Here is a 17,683-nt window from a genome sequence, read left to right as displayed (position 1 = left end):
CTGTGGACCTGACCTCCGCATTTCTGGAAGCCAGGCTGTGCAAGCCTGGAACTCTTCTTCCCAGTGTCACCATCCCCCAAACTGCTGCCCTCAGAACCCCTCCCTGCCCGTCACTGTAGGTGTCGCTGCTCCTGGGTGAGGGTTACACCAAGGCCCCAGCCTCGCCTGCCAACCCCCACCCACCAGTGCTCAGCGGGCCACCGGAAGCATGCAGACGCATCATTTAGTCACTTGAGCCTGCTGGGCCTGGGTGCTCAGCCAGCCCTGCTCCTTGAAGTGAATGGCCGCAGGGACACTGCCGTCAGAAGCAGCAGAGGTAGCACAGCGTCGGCCTTGGCTTGTCCTGTGGCACACGGTTGCTGAGGGCTGTTCCTGGGTCTGGTGCTGTGTGATGAGCAGGGAGACGACAACAAAAACGACACACACCGGCTGGGTGGGGGGTTGGCCATCGTGGTGGTGTGTTCAGAGTACACTGTGGGGGGCATGGGGTGCTCCTGCTCATGGGAGGCAGGAGCAAGAAAGGCATCTCAGAAGGGCCATCTTAACCCAAATGAAGCTGGGAGAGGGGGCTGGCCCAGAGCCTGTGGTCTCCCTCCCGGGAGAGGTGTCACCGTGGGGACAGGCTGGGGCCCGTCTGCCCATCTGGTCTCGCCCACTCTGAACCCTCCTGGCAGCCTGTGGGACTCCTCCTCGGGCCTTCTTCTTCAGGGAATCCCCATCTCTGGGCTGCCCCTCTGCCTGGAATAGGAGAGGGTGTCACTATTTCTTCGTTACCTCTCTGTCCGTCCTCCCCCCTCACTAAACCGGGAGCTCTAGGTGACCAAAGAATGATGCTCCCTCCGCCCCGCGTCTTTGTCCTTAGCTCAAGTCAAGGGCATCGTCCTTAAACACACATTGACTCAACCGTCACCTCAGAAAAGTTCCCCTGTCTGGTGGTACTTTTCTTTTCAGCTGTGACACTGTAGAGTTGAAGAGGTGGATTTGTGAGGGTACCCCCAACTCTAACATGTACGAACTTGTGATCTAGGTGCGCAGCTCTCACACTCATGATTGTGTGTGCTCGTGTGCGCGCACACGTGCAAATACGCTATGCTTAGAGGGGATGAAGACGGCTGTTTCTTTGAAAAAAACGAGTGCTTCAGCAAACCCATGACCTCCTGGTGGGCTTAGGGAGTCACCTGGCACCCCATCCTGGCCTCCCTCCTTCGGGGTCACCCTGGGACTGAGCAGGCCCCGGGGCCAGGGGTAAACTCATTCGGACCACCTGTTTTGCATCGTTTTTACCTCTACGTCCAGCAGAACAGCTTCCAGACTTGGTGGGCATTTGTTACTTGTTTTTAAGCAACAAACACTTGTGTATCCCTCAATGCACAGAATTGAAAACCAACATGTTGTCATAGTTGTTTCAGGTAATTTCAATTTAAAGAAACTAGACTATTACAGATAGAGTCAAAGGCCCTTTTATTCCCCATCTTCTGTGCTATTAAAAGTTCATTTACTGTATACTTGGCTAGAATGGCTAGAAAGATAAATTTTGTTAGGTATATTTTATACGTAAAAAACTTAACAACAACCACCAAACAGTTCCTTTGCTCCCAAGTCAGAGTTTGGGCACAGCTAGGTCTCCCACCTTTGTAGCCAGTGGGAACAGAACTATGTTCTCCTGTCCTTGAACTCCTAACCATGAGTGTGGCTGGAACCCCAACCTGCTCCTGGCCCAGGCTCACCCGTCTGTAGTCAGTGGCACCACAATCCTCCTAGGCCTTGGCCCAGGTCCTTCACTTGTCCCCACCCCTCACCCCCACACCAGTCTGTCAGCCAGCTCTGTTGCCCCACCTCCTGGTCATGTCCCCAATTCTCCGCTGTCTCCACCCTGGGCCACGCCAAGACCATTGCAAGAGGCTTCTCACAGGTCCTCCCTGCTTTCCTCCTGGGCTCCTGCAGTCTATTTAGAATGATCCTTTGAAGATAAGAGCCCTCGTCCCTGTTCCCTGCTCAAAGCTCCCTAATAGCTTCCCATCACACTTGGAAGAAAACCCAACAAAGCCCTGTTGAGGCCGCTCTACTGTCTGGAAACTTCTTCCTCCACACAGCCACGGGGCTTGCCCCCTCGCTTCCTGTAAGTCTTTCTTTTGTTCCTCCCCCACTACTACCACGTGCATGTTTTCTTCATTGGGTTCCAATCAGCTCGTTTTTTGGAAACTCAGCTAGTCACACACAGCATTGCCGATGCAAGGAGCCCATTCAGGCAGCACCTATGTCCTTTTGACGCTCCTCATTACCCTCTAAGCGCTCCCCTGCCTTTTCGCCCCCGTAGGCCACCCCAGAACGAGAACCACCCTCTTGTCTGAGGGGCCAGCCTGGTTCCCTTCCGTGGACACTAGGCATGTTCCCTGCCCCTGGGATGCCATCGTTGGCCTTAGAATATGTCCCACCAAGGCTGTACAGAGCAGTGTTGTCAAAAGTATTAGAAATAAATCTCTTCTTGGTGGTATGGTATCAGTTTGGTAGCGTTAAATTCATTTATTTCTGGTTGCAGTCATGCAAGGAGGTTTTGTTACCTTTGTTTTCATTTTCATTTTGGTTATGTAAGCTTTTTACCTGATTCAGGAGGTGAAATGATGCCCTGGCGTACCCAGAGAGGGCTCGCCCATTCCATTAGTTTCTGCTGTGTTTCCTAAAGTCCCCTTCTTTCTCACACAGCAAGCAGCCTGCAATAGATGTTTTTCACCTGGACGGTAGATCTGGGGATCACTCCCCAGTGGTCTGGGGCGCTCGCCATGGTGCCCCATAGTGTTGTCGTCTAGTCAGCGGGTCGCTGGCGGTGGCTGGCTGAGCTGTCTGCAGTCTGGGGCTTGTCAAAACAGTGCCGCCGAAAACAACATCATTCTCTGTTGTTTTGCCTTTCTGGAGGTGTCTCTTAAGGGCAGATTTCTAGAAGGGATTGCCCTAGATTGCATCAACACCCTTGATTGTATCTAACAGGCATTCCTGGGGCATGTGGCTTGTACTTGACCTCGTGGTGCTGAAAGTATTTGGGGAATACAAATGAGAGTTCTGAAGAAGCCAGACCTTTTCCATTGGCGCAGTGTTTTTCTCTGACTCTGGGACTGTCGGGGTTCCAGGGAGCAGCCCTGGCCTTCGGCAGTGCCCCAGTACACTGTGCGGAAGTGGTGATTCCAGTCTGCCACTCAGCTGTGGCCGAGCGCCCCTTCTCCCTCTGGGATCATGGGCCACGCCCAGCCTCCCATGGTTCTTCCTCATTTCCTGCTGAGAAGCTAAGACTGGGAGAATTGAAAAGTAGGCTCTGTGCTAAAACAGGTTAGGGAGCCCCACTTTACAGCAGAAAAACGCCCCCTGTGGGCCGAGGGCTGAATCTGGGTGACCCTGGCAGCCAGCCATTCTCGGGCCCGAAATTGCTGAAGAGCCAGGGTAGGGAGGAACTCAAGTGAACCCGAGGAGGGCCTGGACACACCCTTGCCCCACCACCTGTCTCCCCACGCCTGACCTTGGCTGTTCAGGAAAGCCGTGTGCTTGTGGCGCCAAGTGAGTTGTGTGCTAACCCGCCTTCGCTGACTTCCCCACAGCGCAGTGTAAGCCGCTTGGGGTAGAGCAGCTGCGGGGCAGTGCGTGGCCAGTGCAGGCAGGAGCTGTGTGGGCCAGGACAGCTCTGGGGCTGAGGCACGGAGGACAGGAATAGCCGTGCCCTTTTCCAGAATAGACTACGAGCTGAGGGGCTAGCAGACGGCTGATCCTGAGCCCACACTTCTTTCTCAGCCTCCCCTGGCCCTGGCGGTATTCGTGCCCTCTTAGTCCAGCCACGAGAGTAGCGTGGCCGGACTGTGACCCCAGTGTCCAGGGCCTCACGGTGAGCATTTCTGAAACACACAAGGAAGGGACCCTACCAGACGGAACTGGGGTAGGGAAGGGGCTGCTCTGTCGGCATGAGAGGTGGGGAGGCACCCCCCCCCCAGAACGGCGTGGACGCTGCTCAGTGCCTTTCTCCTCTCTCTGCCATCCCACCCACAAGGCCTTGTGTCTGTCATAAGGGAGTGCCTAGTGGCAAGGGCTCACCTGGCCTGGGGTCACTTCTCATGCCGGAACCCTGGACAGCGGTTTCTGATGGCCCCAATTAGCCAGGATTTGTATAGCACTTTTGTGACTTTTTCTTGCTCTGGGGTGTTGGGACCTGTTCCTGAGGTGAGGAAACTGAGGCATGGGATATGAGGGCACTTGCTCAGGTCTGTGTTGGCAAATGTCAGTTAGGATTTCAGCTCAGGTCAGCTGGCTCCAAACCTGTGTGCTCTTTCCACAGCGCTAAGCTGTGTGCCACCTCCCAAGCGGGTAGTGCGGGCCTCTGTTCCCATCAGTAGGTTGTACTGTGCCCCACGGCAGCTGTTTGTCCAGCACACATTTGAGAAAACCCCAAATACAAAAGCTGTAGTAACCTCCAAGCCAGGCCTTGGAGCCCCACCCCCATGTTGGGTGTGCAGCTCCCTGTCCAGCAGGCCGGGGCCGCCTCCTGTCAGCCATGAAGCCCAGAGGCCGTCTGGTGCAGCTCGGACAGTGGCCTTTTCCAAGGCGCATGCTCAGAAGCCACACGGTGTTTCTACTCAGAAAAATGGCACCTGTGTAAGCCGCTCACTCTCCTACACGCTGCGAGTGGGACTCGGGGGGCCACAGTGCAGGTAGAGTGCAGTCAGTCACCAACATCAGCAGCCCAGAGCCCTAAAGAAATCTGTGAAGGGAAGACCATCAAGGCCTGGTGAGCACCAGCGGGGTAGCCCCAGCTCCCAGAGCCCTTGCCTGTGCTGTGCTGCGCTGCCCTGAGCCTGCCCATGCGCACTTTTTCTGCAAACCGGTGTGTCCTCTGTGATACTTACATGCCTGTTTAACACTTCAGGGAAGAAAAGTCAGAAGACCAGGATCTCCAGGGCCTCAAGGACAAACCCCTGAAGTTTAAAAAGGTGAAGAAGGATAAGAAAGAAGACAAAGAGGGCAAGCATGAGCCCCTGCAGCCGCCAGCCCACCACTCTGCTGAGCCAGCAGAGGCAGGCAAAGCAGAGACCTCGGAAGGGTCAGGCTCAGCCCCAGCCGTCCCGGAAGCTTCTGCCTCCCCCAAACAGCGGCGCTCCATTATTCGTGACCGGGGACCCATGTATGATGACCCCACTCTGCCTGAAGGTTGGACCCGAAAGCTTAAGCAAAGGAAATCTGGCCGCTCCGCTGGGAAGTATGATGTGTATTTGATCAAGTAAGTAAGGGCAACTCCTGTCTCTACAGAGCTGGGAGGGCCAGGTGGGCAGGAGGTCGGGGACAGATGCTGAAAACTAATGGGGATCCCTTGGAGTAGCAGCTCTTTGCTGCTGGTTGATCACAAAAATGTGCATGCGTAACCCCTCCTGAGGTCAGGGAGGGGGCTTCAGTAATGAACACTGCTTCCAGGCGTGACCAGGTATGCTTGGAACGACTGTGTACAGAGATCTCTGCCCTGAGTGACGTGTGCACAGGGTAGCAGAGGGTGACTTTACCCCGCCTGCTCTTGAGGCCTCGCCTGGAGATGGAATAGCAGTAGGACCTACTCAGGGTTGCAGTGAGAATGCCAGGAGGGGTCACCTGGGAACCAGTGAGGTCATGGGACCTGCTATCTGCGGTGACCTGGGCTCTGGAGGCAAGCTGAGCTTGCTGGGGTTCCCGCTGCTTCCCGGCTGGAGAACATCCAGCCATGGGACTCTTTTCAGAACCTGTTAAGCTCATCTGCTTTCTGGGAGAGTTTTTCTGTGACATTGCTTCCTGCACCAGAAGAATTAGGAGTACCTAGGGCTCAGTCCATTCTGTGAATTATGTTGGGAAAGGTGGGCTCTTGGACAGGGCCCCTGGGGAGAAACACATATGGGTGCCATGTGCCTTTCCAACAGTCGCTTTTGCGTCTGTCCAGCTTTGGGGGGATCACCGGATGTTTTCTGTTGAAACAGATTAACTTCCAAAGCCAAGCTCCAGAGGAGGAGTGAAGAAGTACATTTCAGTTCTGTCCCTTAGACGATCCTGAAATGGTTAGCAGTTTTCAAAGGACATTTTCAGACATTTGCACCCTTGTTTGGTTCGAACAAATCTGAGAAGAGTGAGCAAAGCATTACCTCTTGCCAGATGAGGAAACCGATTTCCAGAGATGCTAAGTAGCATGCCCAAGTTCAGACAAAGGGTCCTCTCCTGGCAGATCGGGCCCAGGCACCAGCCAGCAGAATTGGCCCGAGCCTGATGGCTAGACAGGGTCCCCAGGCCAGACCCCTTTGGGGGCCAGAGGAGAAGCCTGAGTGGCAGGCAGGTCCTTGGGGGCATCTAGGCAACGGCTGTGGAGCAGCCAGCACCAAGCTGTCGTGACGTGGGAGCAGGCCATGCCAGTGCCCACCACTGCCCGGCAGCCCAGTTACCTCGTGCATAGCTGTGGTGGTGCCCATCTAGTTGTAGCTCATCCTGGCTTTTCGTAAATGTGACTCCTTTTCAATAATCTCATCAGGCACGTCAGCGGCAGAATGCTTTCTGTCAGAGTTCACCACCACCTTCTGCTCTGCCGCATCGCCGACATTGCTCTGGGAGCTTCTAATCATTTTTTGTGTCTCTCCATTTGTTCCCACAGTCCCCAGGGAAAAGCCTTTCGCTCTAAAGTGGAGTTGATTGCGTACTTCGAAAAGGTAGGCGACACCTCCCTGGACCCTAATGATTTTGACTTCACGGTAACTGGGAGAGGGAGCCCCTCCCGGCGAGAGCAGAAACCACCTAAGAAGCCCAAATCTCCCAAAGCTCCAGGAACTGGCAGAGGTCGGGGACGCCCCAAAGGGAGCGGCACCGCGAGACCCAAGGCAGCAGCATCAGAGGGTGTGCAGGTGAAAAGGGTCCTGGAGAAAAGTCCCGGGAAGCTGCTCGTCAAGATGCCTTTTCAAGCTTCGCCGGGGAGCAAGGCCGAAGGGGCTGGGGCCACCACTTCGGCCCAGGTCATGGTTATCAAACGGCCCGGCAGGAAGCGAAAAGCCGAGGCTGATCCCCAGGCCATTCCCAAGAAACGGGGCCGAAAGCCGGGCAGTGTGGTGGCGGCCGCTGCCGCTGAGGCCAAGAAGAAAGCCGTGAAGGAGTCGTCCATCCGGTCTGTGCAAGAGACCGTGCTCCCCATCAAGAAGCGCAAGACCCGGGAGACGGTGAGCATCGAGGTGAAGGAGGTGGTGAAGCCTCTGTTGGTGTCCACCCTCGGCGAGAAGAGCGGGAAGGGACTGAAGACCTGCAAGAGCCCTGGGCGGAAAAGCAAGGAGAGCAGCCCGAAGGGGCGCAGCAGCAGTGCCTCCTCGCCCCCCAAGAAGGAGCACCACCACCACCACCACCACTCAGAGCCCCCGAAGGCACCCGTGCCGCTACTCCCACCCCCGCCCCCACCCCCGCCTGAGCCCCAGAGCTCCGAGGACCCCGCCAGCCCCCCTGAGCCCCAGGACTTGAGCAGCAGCGTCTGCAAAGAGGAGAAGATGCCGAGAGGAGGCTCACTGGAGAGTGACGGCTGCCCCAAGGAGCCCGCTAAGACTCAGCCCACGGTCGCGACTGCCACCACGGCTGCAGAAAAGTACAAACACCGAGGGGAGGGAGAGCGCAAAGACATTGTTTCATCCTCCATGCCAAGGCCAAACAGAGAGGAGCCTGTGGACAGCCGGACGCCCGTGACCGAGAGAGTTAGCTGACTTTACACAGAGCGGATTGCAAAGCAAACCAACAAGAATAAAGGCAGCTGTTGTCTCTTCTCCTTATGGGTAGGGCTCTGACAAAGCTTCCCGATTAACTGAAATAAAAAATATTTTTTTTTCTTTCAGTAAACTTAGAGTTTCGTGGCTTCAGGGTGGGAGTAGTTGGAGCATTGGGGACGTTTTTCTTACCGACAAGCACAGTCAGGTTGAAGACCTAACCAGGGCCAGAAGTAGCTTTGCACTTTTCTAAACTAGGCTCCTTCAACAAGGCTTGCTGCAGATACTACTGACCAGACAAGCTGTTGACCAGGCTTCTTAGGGTACGCCTGCACTTCCCCTCCCACCCAGCCCTCCCCCCACGTGGTCGTTTAGGACAGAGAGCACTTGAGAGGACACTCCCATTTTCGGTGCCACTGGTGCCCCAGTCTCAGCTCTCCTTCCCCCCCACCCAGCCCCCCAGCTCTCCCAGCTCCCCCACTCCCACCCACGTTGGGACAAGGAAGTGTGAGGCAGGAGAGACAGGTGGCTTCTTTAGAGAAGACGACAAAAATGGCCAGTGGCTACAGCCCGTGTGATCCCACCTGTGGTGGCACAAATCTGGCCTCATGCCAGCCCCAATCCAAAACCCACAAGGACATTTCACAGATCAGGGGAGTAGCACCTGTTCGCTCCGGCTCTGGCATGGCTCAGAGGGAGTCCTTTGAGCTGCTGGGTGTCGACTGGCCTGAGCCAGAGGACAGGATGGCCCAGGGCCGGCCTCTAGTGGACGGCACTAGACAGAGGCCGTGGAGGCGGCAGGACGAGGCGCAGGCAGGCTGGCCGGGCTCCGGACCGGCAGAGCATAGCAGGGCAGGAGGGACTGGCTCCCGGTCTCTCCGAGCAGCCTGTGACTGGCAGAGGGGCGGGGGGACGGAGGGGAGATTGTTCTTCCAAAACTTTCCAATTCTACTCCTTAGGGACAGCTTAGAACTATTTGCACTATTGAGTCTTCATGTTCCCACTTCAAAACAAACATGCTCTGAGAGCAAACTGGCTTGAATTGGTGATGCTTTGTCCCTCAAGCCACCAGATGTGATGGTGTTTAGAACTGCCTGGATCTGTAGATACCTGCGCTTGTTTTAAAGTGGGCTCAGCACATAGGGTTCCCACGAAGCTCCGAAACTCTAAGTGTTTGCTGCAATTTTATAAGGACTTCCTGATTGCTTTCTCTCCTCTCCTTCCATTTCTGCCTTCTGTCATTTCATCCTTTCATTTCTTCCCCTCCTTCCTCCTCATTCATCCCTTCTGTTCCAAGCAGCAGCAGTGCCCAACTGTACAAGCCAATGCTGGTCAGCCAGAACTCGCCCTGCCCTCGGCCTTGCCGCTCCCAGCTGCAGCCCCAACCCGTTCCGAACCCTGCTGAATCCGCCTGGCCCCAGCGCCTCAGCCTCTCTGCAGGGCAAGAGAGCAGCAAGGCCTCACTCTCCTAGGGAGCCCTTTCCCTGGCCAGAGCCCAGACACCTGGCCTCCTCAACCTTCCACTCGAGAGAAGTGGGTGGGAGAAGTTGGGCCGGATTTGGATTTGGGAGCTGAGGGTAACACAGAGTTCCCCCCACCCCCGCCATGGCCTGCCAGAGTCATCGCAAGACCCAGCCCTGACCTCGGCCTCTGCCAGGCCCTGCTAGCGCAGTGCAGGGCAGCAGTGCAGGTACCCCCCAGACCTGAGCTGGCACCAGCGCCTAGGGCCCCCCTTCTCCGTCCCAGGTTCCTCCATTAACCACAAGTTCTTTTCTAATAGAAAACATTTGGCTTTTGCTTGCTGGAGACCGGGTAGGGCCAGTACATCACACATTTCCACGTCTGCCCCAGGGTGTCGCGTGGGGGCTTAGAGGCTTGGGTTTGCTGTGGGATCCCATCCTTTCAACCTCTCTGTTCAGGAAGTCCTTATCTAGCTGCATATCTTCATCATATTGGTATATCCTTTTCTGTGTTTACAGAGATGTCTCTTATATCTAAATCTGTCCAACTGAAAAGTACCTTATCAAAGTAGCAAATGAGACAGCAGTCTTATGCTTACAGAAACACCCACAAGCACGTCCCATGTGAGCTGCTGCCATGAACTGTCAAGTGCGTGTTGTCTTGTGTATTTCAGTTATTGTCCCCTGGCTTCCTTACTGCGGTGTAACCATGAAGGAGTGAAACATCCTAGAAACCGTCTAGCACTTCCTTGCCAGTCCTTAGTGATCAGGAACCATAGTTGACAGTTCCGATCAGTAGCTTCAGAAAAAACCGTGTCTGTCTCTTCCGGAATGGTTAGAAGCAAGGGAGTTTGCCCCGTTCAGTTTCTAGAGTCATAGCTGGCCTTTCTAGCATTTTTGTATCCATTTCCTTATGCTGCAAAAGCAACTCCCACAACCAACCCCACTCTGCTGTCAACCCTCTGGGCTTCACTTCTGACTCCTCCCCAGGAAGGGAAGGGGGGGTCAGAAGGGGGGGATGAGTCCTTCATCACCCCTCTTCCTCCAAGGACAAAAGGCTCCTGACCCCACAGTGGCCTTGCACGCCCGACACCCCCAAAAGGCATTTATCCACGTGAGCACAGCATCCAGGCAGTTTGTCACGGAGATGCCGTGCATTTTGGTCGGTGGGGTTTTCATGCGTTATACTTAGTCCAGTGAAATGTGGCTCCTGGGAACAATGTCAGGAGCTGCCCTCCCCATCGGCTTGGTATCATCTGGTCCTGGGAAGAGGAGTGCGGGGCCCGCCAGGCCCCCCTTTCACCCATGGCAGTTTGTTTATTCAGGGTCTGACTGGGCATTGGTGGTCGAGAACATAGCATTTCAAGGGTCGTTTCTTTCTGTCTGGCCCCCTAGCTCCCCAGCTTCTTCCCCTAGAGTTCCAAAGCTGCAGGCGGTGCCTGAGGCTCTTTAGGGTTTTCTCTCTCTCCCCCCCTTTCTTCCACATTCTCTCTTCTCCAAATAAAGGCATCAGGAGTGAGTCACCTTTTAAGCAGGCTGCCTTGGCAGTTTGTCACCCTGGCGGGCAGGGACCCTGCAGCTCCCATGCCACCCCTGTCCTGGAGTCAGGTTGACAGGAGGTTGGAGGGAAAGCCTAAGCCCTGGGATTCTCACCAGCTGTGTCAGGCCCATTTTGGGGTGTGACCTCAATTTTGTGTGTACTTGAATACCACAAAGATTGGGGGACATCTTTTAGGGACTGTGCGAAGAGTACAGGAATTGACCAATGGCTTTCGGAACCCTGTGGGCCAAGGTCACAGAAAGTCGCATTCAGTCTCCCGAACCCTCATTCTAGTTGTTAGTTACTACCTCCTCTCTCTAGAGAATTCCGTGTGTCCTCGAGCTCCTCCCACAATGCCCGGCCCAGCCCTGCCTGCCCGTCACGGGCTTGTCCTAATCAGTGGAATCGCCGGCCTTGACACTGTCATGAACTGGGGGCACTGGGCCACAGCCAGGCTCTGGTACGGCTCCCTTCTGCTGGCACAGGAGACACCTAGAAATGCCACGTCCCCAGTCCATCAGTGCCAAACTAGTCAAGGACCCAGCCCCTCAGCTCCCTGGAAGGTAAAAGTCGCGGTGGCCTGGGGTCACTGGCCACAGCCAGCACCTGGCTTCTACTCCCGAGACCCACCCTGTGCAGGTGCGGGCAACAGTCTGTTCAGTGGCATCATTCCAGGCTAGAGGCCAAGAACGGTGGTAGTGGGACCCGGAGCAACCCCAGCTTGTCACCGCCTCCTCTGCCCAGCTTGTTATTGCTGTCAACAGCGATCGTGAAAGGGTACTAGCCAGAAACAAACTTCCACGTTTGGTGGGGAAGGAGTTTCCTTAGCTGACAGGATCTCTGGATTTTAAGTAACTCTTAAGAAGCAGCTCAAGCCCAGGAAGGAGCAAAGGTTATGAACTGAACTCACCAGGTGGGGCTGAGGAGCGAGGAGCGTTCCCGCCCAGCTCTCTGAGCTGGCGGGGTCAGGGGAGGTTACAGGTACTGGTTCTTGGAGAAGACCTTTGTGCATCCATTCCTAGCCACTGTCGTTGCCCAGATTGCTTCCTGGTGCAAGTCACGCATGGAGTCTAGGACCCGTGGCCCAGACCTCGGGAAGCAAGCTGTGTCTAGAGCCCCATGGGCGTTTGCCTAGCCAGTACCCCAAGTGCAGCGCAACGACCATGGCGCCAGGCCTGTTGGCCGAGCCACTGCCCCCATGACCCCGCCATGGCAGTTTCACACTCTTACTCTGCTCTCTGCAAGGGCCCATCTTCGCTCTCTCGGTCAGTGAGCCTATCCGCTCTTGGAGGGGTTTGTTGACTCCATTTTTGTGTCTTTCTCTTTTAGATCAATCTTTAGAAAAGGCCTAATTGTTACAAATCACTAGGATACTGCCTGCCCCAGGGTCTGAAGTTACATATTAAAGGGGGAAAAAAGTGAACACTGAAACCGGTTCTCAACAATTCCGAAGGAAAACCTAGAGAATATTTGGCAGAAAATTACATTTCGCTGTTTCTGAATGAATAAGAGCAAGCTTTTGCTGCTCTCAGAATACTTGGAGCTTGACCTGATGTGTGGTGAGCGCAGCAGGCGAAGGGGATTCCAGCCCGAAGCTGCTAGATCTGAGACTCAGGGCCATCCTGTCACTGGAGAGCCCGTTTCTCCTTGGGTAGCAGTCCCTGAAGATTCAGCTGCCGTCCTGGCCTGTGGGGCGGCCTGGAGGTTACAGCCCGCCTGGTCCAAAAGCTGCAGGAGCCCAGCTCTTGGTGTGAGAAGCTGAGTGTTCAGCAGGGACTCGTGAAGGCCTGAGCCGTTTCCACTCCCCAGCGCCACCTGTTTCTTGCTCCATTCTCATCTCCACACAGCCTACCCGAAGTGCTGATTTGTCAGAAAAAAAGGAGTTCGAACTAGGGCCCAGCTAACTAGGAAGGAGAGGGTGTCTCCCCCTTGGCCTCTGCCTGTGGTACAGCCTGTCCCCTGAGTACATCCGCCTGCTCTGCTCTCCTTGGGGGCTAGGGCCTGGTAAAGCGGCACTCCCATCTGAACTCAGAGGTGAGGACGGAGGCCTGAGCACTCACTGCGGTGTGTGCCCCCCTCGTCCCTCACCCTCGAGAGCCCCTGGGGCAGAGGGAGGGTGGGTGTGAAGACAGGTGCTTCCCCCACCCACCACCAGCAGAGCCAAGACCCTCACAGGGGAAATCTGGCCTTTGAGTTTCAGAGCATTTATGAAACTTGCAAATTGTCTTTGCTCCCCGAGCTCCCCCTTCTATCTTACCTTTTCTCAAGTCCTGCTCAGCAGCGAGAGAAAACGAGATGAAAAGGCCAAGAGGTTTTTGGCTCCTGCCCACTGGTAGTCCCTCTCCCATCAGTGTTTGTGTGTCAAGTGACAAAGCTGTTCTTCCTGGTGACCCTGATTATATCCAGTATCTTATAGACTATACGCATAGGCCTGCTTGGTCTCCTCTATCCTGGGCTTTTGTTTTGCTTTTTAGTTTTGCTTTCAGTTTTTCTGTCCCTTTTATTTAATGCACCGACTAGACACACAAAGCAGTTGAATTTTTATATATATATATCTGTATATTGCACAATTATAAACTCATTTTGCTTGTGGCTCCACACAAAAAAAGACCTGTTAAAATTATACCTGTTGCTTAATTACAATATTTCTGATAACCATAGCATAGGACAAGGGAAAATAAAACAAAAAACAAAAAAACAAAAAAACAAAAAAAAAAAACAGAAAAAAAATGACAAATCTGTCTGCTGGTCACTTCTTCTGTCCAAGCAGATCCGTGGTCTTTCCTCGCTTCTTTCAAGGGCTTCCCTGTGCCAAGCAAAGGAGGCTCCAGGCAGCACCCGGGGTTTTGCACTGTTTCTCCCGTGTTTGTGAGAGAGGTCCCAGGGTGCCGCAGGACAGTTCACCTCAGTGGGTGGGTGCGCGAGCGCTACCTCGCCCTCGCGATGTCCGGAATGTAGTTGGCACCGCCTGGTCCCCTTCCACCTCTGGGTGGGGCAGCTGGAGTCCACAGGGATGGCCTGACCCCCCATCCCTTCTAGTGACCCGGTCAGAGTGATCACGTGTGGAGAGTCGGCTCAGCAGGCCTCCCCATCAGTAGGACTCCCACTTGCCCGAGTCCGGGGGTATGGAGGGGAGATGGGAGGCCCGTCACATCTCTGTGAGCCACACCAGGTACAATGCCAGGGACCCCAGAACCACATAGAAGAGCCCAGTGGGTCCCCTCCAGGAGGTAGCAGACTCCAGAAATGTCCCTTTCTCTTCTTCCCCATCCTATGAGTAATTGCATTTGCTTTTGTAATTCTTAATGAGCAATATCTGCTAGAGAGTTTAGCTGTAACAGTTCTTTTTGATCGTTTTTTAAGTAATTAAAAACACCAAAAAAATAAATAAATCCAGAAACTTGTTCTTCCAAAGCAGAGAGCATTATAATCACCAGGGCCAAAAGCTTCCCTCCCTGCGTCATTACTACTTCTGAGGCCTGAATCCGAAAGAGAAACACTCGTAGGCCCTCTGAGTGTCTGGGCTACCCTCGGGCCCCTTGGAGGACCTGGTCTGGGGCCCACTCCAGCCTGCGTTCAGTATTAGCGGTGGGTCATGACATCCTTGCCCACCCCGCCTGGGATGGGGCCAAGGAGGCAAGGAGGCCGTTGCCGCTGATGCTTGGCCACTAACAGGTGGGTGTCCGCATGTGTCCACATGCATGCTTTGTGACGGAAATGTGAAAATCAGCGCCCGAGTTAGCCTCACCCTGTGACCTCTCGCCCCGCCGGGCCGGAGCGGGCCCATCCAGTTGAGTGTTTCTGGGGAGCTGGACAGTGGAGTGCAAAAGGCTTGCAGAACTTGAAGCCTGCTCCTTCCTTTGCTACCAAGGCCTCCTTTTCCGTTTGATTTGTCACTGCTTCAATCAATAACAGCCGCTCCAGAGTCAGTAGTTGAATATATGACCAAATATCACCAGGACTGTTACTCAATGTGTGCCGAGCCCTCTCTTCGCGCTGGGCTCCTGTGTACCCGGACACTGTAACGTGTGCTGTGTTAGCTCTCCTCCCCCCCTCACCTGCCCCTCGTCTTTCTGGGGGTTTTCTGTTTGGGTTTGGTTTGGTTTTTATTTCCCCTTTTGTGTTCCAAACATGAGGTTCTCTCTACTGGTCCTCTTAACTGTGGTGTTGAGGCTTATATTTGTGTAATTTTTGGTGGGTGAAAGGAACTTTGCTAAGTAAATCTCTTCTGTGTTTGAACTGAAGTCTGTATTGTAACCATGTTTAAAGTAATTGTTCCAGAGACAAATGCTTCTAGACACCTTTTCTTTACAAACAAAAGAATTCGGAGGGTGGGGATGGTGACCAAGATGAGAGGGGCTGTCCTATGTCCCCTCCCTGGAGGGGAGATCCAGAGAGATGACCCCTGCTCAGATCAGCCAGAAGCCACCCAAAGGAGTTAAGCCTATGCCAGCGGACCGAATAGCTGATGTGTTGCCATTTTCAAAGTCAGAGCAAAACCAGGTCTTGTTCCACCCGGTGGATTCTTTTGCCTTCCCCCCCCCCCCAAGATTATTGGCATCATTGTTATTTTTAAGAACAGACAGATTCATGTTCCTGCGAGGGGAGTCAGGAGGGTGTGAGCAGGGCCAGCCTGGCCTTGGTAGGAGGAGGTTGGGGTGGGCCTGAAAGGCCGTGGCTCAGACGAAGGGTGGGCATCTCCCTGGAGATCTCCCCTGCTGTGGCCACAGGTCAGGTATATGTTGACGGGGCAGACTGGCCACTCTTCGCCTGACGCAGCTCTTTCTGGACAGGCCAGGTAGTGGGCATTACCGTCTAGGACACCTCCATCACATCCCACCCCGTCCTGCAGCGCCCCACACTAACGTGACCTCTCAGTCCCCACCATCTCGTGTGATGAGATGCGGAGGGTGCGCTCTCTTAGCTGTCATCCAATTCCCAGCAAAATTTGGACGTGAGAACCCCCCTTCCCTTTCCATGGCAAAACCAGATCCTTCTCAGAGAAGCTGTTCCCCCCACCAGACGTTGGTTTGGGTTCACTTTGCGCCAGGCGGCGCCTCCTCCCGAAGGTGAGGGTAGTGCTCACCGTAGCGACCATTTGCACGTGGGGTTTGGTAGCGGGTAGAACCAGGCAGGGTGGCTGCCCCCTCCCAAGTCTCGGTGACACAGGCCAGCCACCCTGTGCAGAGGGAAGCCCAGCTGAGGGTGGGAGAGGTATGCGTGAGGCACGGGGAGCCGCCCAGGACAGACTTGGCTGGAGATGTCTCAAAAAGCCCTCTATCACATTCACCTTCAGTTTTTGTGTTTTGGGACAATTACTTTAGGAAATAAGTAGGTCGTTTTAAAAAACAAAAAATATTGATTGCTTTTTTGTAGTGTTAAAAAAAAAGGTTCTTTGTGTATAGCCAAATGACTGAAAGCACTGATATATTTAAAAACAAAAGGCAATTTATTAAGGAAATTTGTACCATTTCAGTAAACCCGTCTGAATGTACCTGTATACGTTTCAAAAACACCCCCCACTGAATCCCTGTAACCTATTTATTATATAAAGAGTTTGCCTTATAAATTTACATAAAAATGTCCGTTTGTGTCTTTTGTTGTAAAATCAAGTGATTTTTTCATAAGGTTCTTTTACTATTTGAAAAGATGGGCAGCACGCAGTTTTATTTTATTTTTGTAAGTTTTTTAATACGTGTGAAAGCAAAGACTACTCAGCATGCCTTTCTAAGTGACGCGTTTGCACCTTTTGTTGGGAAGTACTGTATCCTGTGCTGTTAGCATTCTCGATAAATCTCTCTGTGAAAGTGACTCAAGGTCTGGGCTTTCATTATCAGACAGCTCACAGGACAGCATGGTGGTGTGTTTCCTGATTCGGTCTGGCTGTCCCTGAACAGAGGAGAGCCAGCCACTTTCAGGACCGCCCTGAGAGGAAAGGGCAGCCTGCTCCATACACTGCCTCCCCTTGGGGGTGCCAAGGCCGCCCTTGCCAGGCACACTGCTCCTGCATGTGTGGGGAAGCTCTGGGTGGCAGGCTGGGAAGGGCCTGGCACAAGTCAGCCCGCCGTGCGCTAGGTCAAGAGGCAGGCAGGCTGCAGAACAGTGGCACAACCTCCCTGTTCCTGAGGGCCACGGTAGGGGTACCTCTCTGGTCGGGATGTGCCCAGGTGCTTTTGGAAAAACAGCCCACCCCCAGCTCAGGCTCCTCCTGTGCCTACCACCTGAGACCCTCCCATAGCCTCTGCTGAACTGGCTCCCTGCCCAAGGGGGGGGACGCTGTCATCACTGGGGTTTGCAGGTGTCACACCCTGCCTGTGCTCCTTGGCTTCCCCGTAAGGCCCTGGCCTCTCAGGAGCTGCCTGCCCCGCACGGTCATCCTCACCAGGCCCTTGCTGGGCTGGAGGGGACAATTCCTTGTCCAGCTTCACGCGCAAATGTGGATGCACCTATTAGAAGATGCACTCGAAAGTCCTGGCCTTAAACATTAAAACAAAGGGTTGAAATTCAACCTGTGTGCACTGAGCATCTCTTGTGTGCCAGGCCTGTCCAGGGAGCTGCAGTCCAGCAGTGAGCAGGTAGGGCCAAGCGTCTGTTCCCTTAGAGCTTAGTGTGTGTGTATCTGCATGGTAATTCCCATTCTCAGGTGTGGCCGGCCCTCTCTTTGGGAGTGGCTGAAACTTCTGGGAAGAAGTTCCAATGGATGCCCATATTGGGCACGGGTTTTTGCAAACATCCCCGAGTCCCTGGGAGGACAACCTGGGGTGGGGAGCCCTCTGGGGTCAGAATCGAGAGGACAAGAGGGATGGACGGTCAGGGAAGAACTGTTACCTTGCAACAAGCATGCCTCTAGCTGGAGAAACAAAAGGAGAAGGCACCTGGTACTGTTGTCTGGGTCTTCCCCATCTACTGGGGGAGGCTCAAGAAGGGCGCACCAGAGATGCCAGGCACAGCGGGGGCTGCAG

At 54.3% G+C, this 17,683-nt stretch overlaps 1 protein-coding gene across 2 annotated transcripts in view; it reads left to right on the top strand.

Moving 5' to 3' along the window:
* The window catches only part of MECP2 (methyl-CpG binding protein 2), a 59,038-nt gene extending 42,506 nt beyond the window's left edge, over positions 1–16,532 (top strand). For both annotated transcript variants that reach the window (XM_074323943.2, XM_074323944.2), the window contains 2 exons: positions 4,904–5,254; positions 6,638–16,532. In XM_074323943.2, the coding sequence (XP_074180044.1) occupies positions 4,904–5,254; positions 6,638–7,721 (1,435 nt within the window). In that variant the 3' untranslated portion in view covers positions 7,722–16,532. The remainder of the gene's footprint in view (positions 1–4,903; positions 5,255–6,637) is intronic.
* Positions 16,533–17,683: the final 1,151 nt, after the last annotated feature.

The sequence above is a fragment of the Rhinolophus sinicus genome, chromosome 18, assembly GCF_057876585.1.
Source record: "Rhinolophus sinicus isolate RSI-liver-muscle chromosome 18, RSI-T2T, whole genome shotgun sequence".
Taxonomy (NCBI): domain Eukaryota; kingdom Metazoa; phylum Chordata; class Mammalia; order Chiroptera; family Rhinolophidae; genus Rhinolophus; species Rhinolophus sinicus.
The sequence above is the reverse complement of the archived record's forward strand: the minus strand, read 5'-3'. Positions and strand labels throughout refer to the sequence as shown.